The sequence below is a fragment of the Sylvia atricapilla genome, chromosome 6 (assembly GCF_009819655.1).
Source record: "Sylvia atricapilla isolate bSylAtr1 chromosome 6, bSylAtr1.pri, whole genome shotgun sequence".
Lineage (NCBI taxonomy): Eukaryota > Metazoa > Chordata > Aves > Passeriformes > Sylviidae > Sylvia > Sylvia atricapilla.
Window position 1 is genome coordinate 46,396,622 of NC_089145.1, and position 9,598 is coordinate 46,406,219.

General features: G+C 40.4%; 1 protein-coding gene across 3 annotated transcripts; it reads right to left on the reverse strand.

Moving 5' to 3' along the window:
* Positions 1 to 4,156: 4,156 nt before the first annotated feature.
* Positions 4,157 to 8,934, reverse strand: LOC136362893 (alpha-1-antitrypsin-like). 3 transcript variants are annotated; one of them, XM_066321821.1, is made up of 6 exons: positions 8,866 to 8,934; positions 8,785 to 8,786; positions 7,391 to 8,074; positions 6,699 to 6,969; positions 5,836 to 5,983; positions 4,157 to 5,099 (listed from the first exon to the last, which is right to left on the reverse strand). In XM_066321821.1, exons 1-6 carry the CDS (start codon positions 8,910 to 8,912, stop codon positions 4,893 to 4,895), a joined length of 1,359 nt encoding a protein of 452 aa, XP_066177918.1. In that variant the 5' UTR covers positions 8,913 to 8,934; the 3' UTR covers positions 4,157 to 4,892. The 3 variants fall into 3 exon arrangements, with proteins under 3 accessions (XP_066177918.1, XP_066177917.1, XP_066177916.1); XM_066321820.1 differs by lacking the exon at positions 8,785 to 8,786 and having other exon boundaries at positions 7,391 to 8,080; positions 8,866 to 8,921; XM_066321819.1 differs by lacking the exons at positions 8,785 to 8,786; positions 8,866 to 8,934 and having other exon boundaries at positions 7,391 to 8,100.
* Positions 8,935 to 9,598: the final 664 nt, after the last annotated feature.

The window sequence follows — 9,598 nt, forward strand, 5'->3', positions numbered from 1 at the left end:
TTTAAACTGGAGAAATCTCATAGGAAACGTCAAAGTCAGCTATTCTGAGGGAATGAGAGATCTGAACAATGGATTGAAAAGCCAACAGCCTCAGCTAGAGCATGCTTTGCTTATAGAGCCATCCACTTCTGATTGGTTTGTAAACCTATTTCTTTCCCAGCCCTTTTTTCCAGATGAAATAACAAAAATGACTAAACCATGTTGTATTTGAAGAAGAGAAATATTACTCTTTTCTGAACCTTCACGGGAGTCAAATAACCACAGATGTTTTTTTGTCTCCTGGCCAAGTGATAGAGCATAAGCCAGGAATCTAATATATAGAAGAACTACTGACTTAGTATTATGGCTTTCCATTAAGAGGGCCTGGAAACGTTTGAGTGTTTTGATTTCTTTGTTTGTTTTGTTCTTACTTTCACCTTTTACTGTCTCCTAGTAGCCAGTGCTTCAATTAAATACACCCCATTCCGGAAGCCAGGTTATTTAGCTCTGTTTCAGCCCCTCTAATTCTTCAAGCCTGTTAACTATCTCTTGGAATTCATCTACATGCCACAACAGGTCATCAACATGTGCACACTTTGTGCAGGCACCAGCCTTTTCTCCAGTGGAAGTATCTGGTCATCCATTGCAAGCTACCACCTGTACTGACATCTCCTTCCTCACCAGTCCCATCTGAGTGGAAGCACCAGGCTCCTCAGGGCTGTCTCAGTGGACACAGTGGATTTGACTGTGAAGCAAGAGCCCACCTTTACAGCATTTAACACTTACCTGAGCTGTGGACCTCTTCGCAGATTACAGCATCCTCCCTGAATGCCCTGCCCATGCCAAGTGCTGCAGAGCATCCGATGTGACACGTCCAAGTCACACACTCCCAGAGCCATTTACATCTCCTTTAGATGCCCAGGCAACATCCCCTCCTCACCAGATTGGCTCACAGGAGCTCATGGGTCCTGACAGGCCCTGGGCTGCTGCTCAGGTGTCCCTGAGCATAGGCGATTCTGCTGCAGGTAACTCATTCTGATATGCCAGGAGTATGCTGGAGGCATTTGAGGCTACCAGTGCTCTTTAAAGGTTGCAGGACAGCACTACTTTGAGCCATACACCTATCACACAGATTTCCTGAGCCTAGAGGTTATTGTGATTGGCAGGTGATGGATGCTGGCTGTGAGGGTTCCATGGCACCTTCATAGCTGCTAAGTTCCCGATGGCAATAGAAGCCACATTTTCATCCCTGATTAATCATCAAGTTCTTTAAAAACTGAGAAATTCTAGTAGTACTTTCCAGGAATATCTGTTAATTACTAATTGTGTGACAAATACTAGGCTATCAGAAAACAAAATTAAATACATGACATCATAGAATCATAGAATGGTTTGGGTTAGAAGGGACCTCGAAGATCATCTAGTTCCCAACCCATGCCAATGGGCAAGGGCAATTTCCACACCACCAGTTTTTCTTAGGGCCCCATGCAGCCAGGCAATTGACACTACCAGGGATGGGGCAGCCACAACTTGTCTGGGCTACCTGTTTCAGTGCCTTACCACCCTCACAGCAAAAAATTTCATCGTAATATCTAATTTAACTTACTCTCTTTCCATTTGAACTCATTCCCCCCTGTCATGTGACTCCAGGCCGCTGTAAAAAGTCCCTCTCCATCTTTCCTGTAGGGTCTCTTCAGGTACTGCAAGGCTGCAATTAGATAACCCCAATGCCTTCTTTTCCCCAGGCTGAACAATTCCAGTTCTCTCAGCATTTCTTCATAGGAGACGTGTTTGACCCTTACTTTGTGCATTTAACAGAGTATTAGTTGATCTTTCCAGCAGAATATGTAATTTGTTTTCAGCCCATGACATTTAAGGCTGTTGCTTCTGTTATGTGCTTTTAGTTTCTCCCTAGTGGGGGCTGTACAGCACTGGGAACAATGACAGTCCTGTGCACTGGCACCAACCACTGACTGTTGGACATAGGTAATTTTCTTTTATATCTCAAGCATCCTATTTCTTTCTCTGGCCCCACAACAATATACAATTTCCTGCTTTTGCTTGTTCCTTCTTTTATGATCTTTAACACCACTCAAAATTGCCTCTGGTTTTCTTCCAGTGCCTGTTGAACTTCACATAATTTGTAGGTGACAGTTAAATCTATCTCCACCATGGGTTAGCCTGGGTTTCTGAGCTCTTCATTTACGTTTTTAGTATTTGTTTCACTTATAGTTCCTAAATATGACAACAAATACAGTTTACTGCTATTTCCACACTGCTTGTTTTTCTTCTCTCCTTATTTCAGACAGCCACTGAGTGGGGGCTGTTCCAAACTTTCTGCCATGTTGGCAATTCTTTTTCTATAGTGTTAGCCTACAAGAGAAGACTGCTTTCAGCCTTTACAGAGACTGCTTTCATCCATACCATCCCAGCTTTCCCTCGGGGTCTGCATAGGCAGTGCTGAGGCTGTAGCTCATGCATGCACATGGTTTCATGCACTCCCACATCACGTCTGTGTGCAGACACCAATGCAGACTGCACTAGAAGATTTCCTTTGCACTTTGTCCCTTGTGTCTCATCACACCAGCTCCACCCTCTAACAATGCCCCTGCACTGAATGGCCCATCACAGTACTTGCATGCAACAGCAGCAGCAACTCTCAACTAGCTAGGATGGAAATCCTCCTTCCCATCTTATTCTTGGTCAAAACACTCAAAGCCAAAGAGCCAACCAAGAAACAAAAACCCATGAAAGAAGAAACAAAAAAAGAAGCAGACTGTCTTGAGCAAACCATGACTGCAGTGGTTTTCTGACAACCTTAATGCTGACCTGACATTTTTGGTGTGGGTTTGTGCAATCCTTCTGTGTTCGTTATTTGCTACACAAATTTGCTGCACATTTGCAGTGAGGGGCATGCCCTGTTTTTTTTGCCAAAATAGAAAGAAAACCAAAGCAAGATATGTATGGTTCCTACACCTGTCTGAAGATGATTTCTTGCCAAGATGTTTTCTGTTCATCCAGTTCTTAAATCAGCTTCATTTTTTCCTATCCACTTTCAAATGAGTTAAGAGGCAAGGTTATTTCTCAAAGTGAGATGTGGTTGGCAAAATAGCATTTAGATATTTTTTTCCTACTAACAAACAGAAACTATTGATCTGAGCTCCATGGGGAACAACAAACATAGTCTTTTGATATTTGTCTACAGAGTTATTTGTAATTGCAAACCTGGACTTTGACAATTTTTCCTGAGTTAGCCCTGAGATTTGGCAAAAAGTTTTAAATTATCTTCTGTAGAAAAATTTATCCGTGTTACACTGGGACCAAGTCCTTATATGTTTAGAGGCGTGAAGCCAACTATTTGTTGCTAAATACAGAACATACTAAATACAGTGATGAGAAATTTTTGTGATTGATATATGTGATTTTGAGGAGGACTTTGAAAGTGAGTATCAAGTGTTACCTGTCTGCAGAAAGACATGGAATGTTTTTTCTATTCCTTATTGGTATTCTTGTGCTACAGTTTACTCATATTGATGACACTGATTTAACGTGAAAGAAAATAAAGATCCCCAAACTAAAAAAGAAAATTTTTTTAGAAATATTCACCACAGTTTTTATGTTACATTTTTCACAGACATCTTACAAAACTAAGGTCTAAACCATTGTCATTTATATTTTTTCTACCAGTTGGAGATGTTCTTTAAGAAAAGACTTGGTCTATAATTTACCTGTTTTCTTTGGCTTTCTATATTTTAATAAGTATATTGATTTAAAAACTAAAGCAAAAGATAATAAAATAATTTAAATATTGACTGTTTTGTAAGTAATGTTTCTTCCATAACCATGCAGCTATCTAGTGTAGTTGGATTCAAAGAACCTTAAGCTAAGAGATGGTACTAATATCAGTTCCCAATCTGTTTTTACTCTATAACAGTAATCCACATCTAACATTTAGAAAAGTGACTTCTGAAATATTTTCTGCATTTTATGTGTGTTTATGATAGCTTAAGTTAACAGTCCCTAGGAAAGCTCTGTTGTTCCTACTGAGGAAATGCAAATTTTCTGGGGTCACAATTTTCATTCTTCCTTTTTTCTACCGCAATCTGTCAAGTCCAGCTGGAAAGTGAATACTGAAGGTGGCATCAGTAGAAATAGGAAATGACAGTGACGACAAATCTGTGAAAATGAAAGTGGTGCTGTCATGGACTACTCCATCAGGCTTTTATCTCAAGGCATTAGCAACAATCATTACATTAGTAGGATAAAACAGAAGGGTTTTTTCTGCTATGGATTCCTTCCTTAGTAGAATTAAAATTATCTGTATAGCAAAAGCGGCCTTCTTGTCTCCATGTGGAGGGCTTCTGCCTCAGGAGGAAACAGGAAGGCAAGCTAAAACAGCTGCACTCATCAGCCCTTTACATGGATATTTCCTCCAATGTCCCAGTCACTGATCCTGCAGTTTCATGCCATACTTGGTTACAAAACCTAAAGAAATTAATGAAAATTCACTCCAATATTAAAAAAATCTGCATCAAGGGTTAGTGGATTAAATAGACGGGACTTACAACTTGCACGTCCTTTTTCCCGTTTCTCCTTCACATGCACATTCTGTAACTGTACAGCAATACCTAATCAATTGGAGACTTTTAACCGAGTACCCCATAGAAGATGTCAGAAAAGGCTTCTTACAAAACTGGCAAAAAGTGACGTGTATTTCATGAACACTATATGCTATATTCTGGTGTAGGCTGTGGGAAATCCTAGTGGCTTTTGGACAAGGAAAAATAATTTTTTGTGTTTTAAGGGATTGATAAGGTTTCTAAGGATCATGGTTGAAAGATGAGCACTAGCACAGAGTGGTATGCATAATAAGCGTTTCACTGGATCACAGGAATTTAGCCAGGGATGTTTTGTCAGTCATTTTTCTGAGGGTTTACAATTTTCCCAATGAAGAGGACAGTGTGGGTGAATTTATCCAGAATCATCAGGAGAAATGGTCTGTTGAATCTGATCCGAGGTGGGCGGGGAAAGTCTCCTGATCTCCAGGTAACTTCCTTCGCTGTGGCCCCGGCTGCCTCAGTGCCATTCTCATGGACATTCAGCATGGCTTTGTGGATCACCTGCAAGGAACAAAGCAAACAGCCTCCAGCTGACAATCCACCAAGAAGAGAGCAGCCTGCCACCCTCTTCCCTTTGGCCAGCCAGAGGGAGCCCTGCCTGGAGCAAGACTGAGCAGCAGCAGCTTCTGGGAAGGTCATCACCAGTTGCTCCTGTTCCCACTGCAGCACCAACAGCCATCCCACCACTCGAGCCATCCTCCTCCGCTGCTTGTGCAGAAGAGTAACCCTCAAACTGCAGGCAGCCAAAGAGCACTCAAGATGACTGATGACAAGAAACTCTGGAAGCAAAGAAACCTGGTAATTTAGCCGAGACTCAATTTTGTCTTTGGCAGCTTCATGTATTATTGTGATTTTACCCTGTCATCTAGCTGAAAAAAATAACTTTTTGAGAACACTAGAAGGGCAGGAATAACAGCCCTTTGCCCTCTGTAGGAAGAATTAGAGGAAATTTTACCAAAGCTAATGCACTACATTTAGATAATTTTGCTTAGTAGCCAAAAGAACATTTAATTATATGTATGTTTTCGTCCTTGTCCTTCAACCATGCCTTTCTAACCCCTTGTAAGCATGTTTGGCTTCAGGTTTATGAAAGACAGGGCTTTCTTTGCCTCCAGACTGGCAGCTATTGATAATTGAGTGATGTTTCAGAGAGACTGGGATAAGCTTTTCATGGGATATTAATGTCAGGTTCCTGGGAACAGGCAAATCCTGTGGTTGCTTTCACATGCCAACTTACTTTTGAAACGGTCAGTCCAGACTCCTCAGTAATCCCTGAGAGATCAGCTTGTTCAGTAAACAGATTGACCATACCCATCTCTTTGACTATATTTTTCACATCATAGGTACCAGAAATAGAAAATTTTGGAATGTGCAGATGTATTTTTCTGTAACAAACAATACAAATGGTGACAAATCATGATCTAGGCAACACTCCTCAATGGTTTCAGTGTATTGACATTTCATGTTTGTTTTTCTGAATTTTTACAGGCTTCTCTCAGGGTTCAGATAGCAATGCTGATGAGGTTAGCTACTTAATGTTGGATAAGAACCTTCTGCCTCTGCAGTGGGGTTCAAGGAGTGGGTTGGAAGACGCAGCTATACCACCTCAGTGGTATAACAGAGCACCTGCTGCCAGGTAGGAGGGCTTTTTCCAAAAGATTGCAGCTAGCTGACCAAAGGCTGTTCAAATACACAACAGGGCCTTGGCCAGCACAGAAATAGCTGCAGTAATGGTGAATTAATCCACTTTTACACAGAATGCCCTCAACACCCTAACACCCGAGAGCTACTCCACTGTAGTAGTTTCCCAATCCTTGTACAAAACAAGGGTCTGTTGACGTCATCATGGCGCTAAGTAATATTTGTTTGAACCAGGAACTTAACCCAAGATGAATCAGATGTTCAATGACCTATATATTCAGTAGCCACGGCTCTTTTTAATTTTCATTTTACAGCTAAGAAAAGGGAAGTCCATCACAGAGGAACCATTAAGTGTATAGAGTTCAGTCAAAAAACCTGTACTTTAATGTTTTGTCTCAGTGACATAAACACTACTAATCTGTAACATGGTCACCTCTCACCTTGGCAAAAAGAGCTTACCTGTCTCGGAGGGACTTTTCCCATTCAGTTACAGTTCTTTTCAAGAGGGCATTTTCTACGTGCTTCATCTTCCCTTCATCAGGCAAAATAAATAATGCTGCAACGTCTCCATCGTAAGGTAGCTGAACCAGCCAACAGGACAGCTCTTCATCAAAGTAATTTCTGTAGTAACCCTTTCGATACATCATGTCAACTTTTACAGATGTCTTCTGATCCACAAAAAAATCCTCCTGTTTTGTCTGTGCTGTACTGAAGGGTTTCTCCCAATGGCCTTGTGAGAAAAAGAAGATTAATTCAGTGGAATACAAAGAGGAATGGTCACAAGACCTGAATAAAACAGAATTGTTCCACAGTCTTCCTTTCATTAGAGTAAATATTCTTATCATGTTACTGTGTCCTCAGGTGTTACAGCATTGCATCTTTTTTTTTTTAGGTGCTTAAAGACAACTACAGGCAGGTAATACTGAAAACACTATCTTTTTATGATCACATGACAAAATTAACCAAACTTAATAAAGATAATTGTTCTATAATCATTAAAGCAGATTTTTTTACTGACAACAAATATACATGGACTTATAGTGATACTTTCCGGGTACTGAACATGATTTTCTCTATTTAAAATATTTCAATTTTTGCTATTTTCTTTCTCTGTAATAAGCATTAGCCTTGCACCCTTTCATATATATTACCTTTAAAGAAGACATAGTTAACGAGAACCATTGCAGTCAGAGGATCAAGATTTTCCACTAGTTTAAAAATTTTCCCATTTGTCTTTTCCTCGATATAACTGTTGATCTGACTCTCAGCACCAACAGAGTTGTTAAAGTCAGTAGAAAAGACTTCAGATTCATAAAAGCTTTTGACATCATCCATGAACTTCTGTAGGGGTTTTAGTGTCTCTTCTATAAAAAGGGCACTGCCCAGGCTCAGCTGGAAGTCACTGTCTGAACGGTTTAGCATGTGGAGGAGTTGGCAAAAGCCTTCATGTATTTCCTGCTCCTGAGTCTTTTTCAGGTTAAAGGCAAGCCCTTCCAAAATCTGTGTCAGTGTCACAGCCTTGGCACCAAGTGCCAGCATTGCAAAGGAAGCAGAGATGCTTATTGGAGAAAAGAAAATATTTTTGTCTGTTGCTTCAGATGCGACCAGCTTGTAAAAGGAAAAAGCAAAGTCAGCGTTGCTTAAAACTAGTTTGACAAAGCTTTTGTTCTTAAGTGGAGAAGCTTCTTCCCAGTGAAAACTATGTCCTGGATAATGTGTCCCTTTGGCATCATCCTGCTTATTACGGTAGCGAGGGTGCTGATGACACAGGGCAACAGTATGCAAACCAACCAGCAATAAACACAAGGAGAAAGTGGGCTTCATTTTGCTTTCAGCTGTTTCTGGAAAAGAAAGAGACATGCAGAAACTAGATAGGCATCATGGAAACTAATTTGTTCATCCTGTGTCCTGCAGTAAAGTAAAATCATGCTTTCAGCATATACCTGTTCTCCAAAGGCCCCCAAACTTACAATCTTACAATTCACATTTCTAATGCCTGTCGGTATTCCCTGAAAAGAATACACCTCCTGATTCACTATATATATATATGTATATGCATGTATATTCTAGTTCTCTTTCAAAATAGGTAATTTAAAATTTTTAAAATTTTATTATCTTTAATATTAGCATATTATTTTAAAATTTGTAAATAACTGGAAGCTTATGACTCTTTACCCAGAGTAACTGGCATGAGTTGGTTTTGTACTCAGTACTGCAGGAAGGTTATCACAGCTCTGTTAGCCTTCCTCAACTAATCAAATAATTAGAGAATTTAATCTGTATTAAAAAAATGGGATGTAAGTGTAGATCATACTATCTAGAACCACAATTACAAAATACTCTTGCAGTTTCTTCAAAGATGAAAGAATAATTGATCTTTGTGGTATAAATGTCTATAGGCATTTCTATTGTTTCCAAAACAAATTTTTACTTTATTATGTGAAGTATGTTCTTTAGTATTGGTTCTTTCTGCTTTTGAAAAGTATTGATTTTTTTTCATAAGAGGTAGGTACATTCTTTTATATATTTACATGTACAAAGCCACCACTCCCAGGCAACAACACACCCTCCCACCACCCCAAAATGAAGCGTAAGAGATCTGTAGGAAAACTAAAAGGGTACTTACATTGCTATAGTCTGATCTTGTCTGCTCATTCTTCTCTTCAGTACCATTAAACAGAGTTAATCAGAGCACTCTGTTAATCATTAATTAGTTCAAATAAAAGTTGCAGATGAGGATGCACAACAAGCAGTAATGACATTGGATCTTTTGGATATTGGATAATTTGTCCAACCCTGACAAATATTGACAGTGCTGGGTGATGGGGCTGCAGACAAGAAGGAATGGAGCAGAGGCTGTATCTCTGTTGCTTCCATGCTTGTGGATCGACAGGAGGAACCTGCTGCTGTGGGTGTTTGGCAAGACAGCCCCCAGCCATGCCTCTCCTGGCTGGAGCTGGAAGCTGTGACTGGGGGTGAGGGACACCCCTTGCTTGGGGCTGTCTGAGCCAGTGCCACTCATGGATCACAGTGTCCCTGCCAGGATGTCCTCTTTGATTCATCCTGGGGGCACTGCTGCAGCCATAACCTCTCTGGCAGGATTTCAAAACAGGGTTTGGATTTAGAAAGTCCTTCTGCCATACTGTATACCTCAGTCATGACCTTCAACACCATGTTAATGGTTTTGGGGAATTTCTTACGCAGACCAGATTGTGTGTAATTGGTGAACAGTCTCTAAGTTTCTTAGGAGAATAACATGTGACTTTATCACTCTAGTGAGACATTTACAACTTGTTTACTCATTCCTGTTGGCCATCCCCTGTGACTAGTATTTGGGGAACTGGGGAAGAGTTTTTATC

What these genes read in the sequence shown, in the direction of transcription:
- LOC136362893 (XM_066321821.1), bottom strand. Translation starts at nt 8,912, where the DNA reads ATGGTACTGAAGAGAAGAATGAGCAGACAAGATCAGACTATAGCAAT. An exon ending in TAACTATGTCTTCTTTAAAG is followed by an intron (nt 6,970 to 7,390) that starts GTAATATATATG and finishes TTTTCTCACAAG; the next exon opens with GCCATTGGGAGAAACCCTTC. An exon ending in GAAAAGTCCCTCCGAGACAG is followed by an intron (nt 5,984 to 6,698) that starts GTAAGCTCTTTT and finishes TGTTTGTTACAG; the next exon opens with AAAAATACATCTGCACATTC.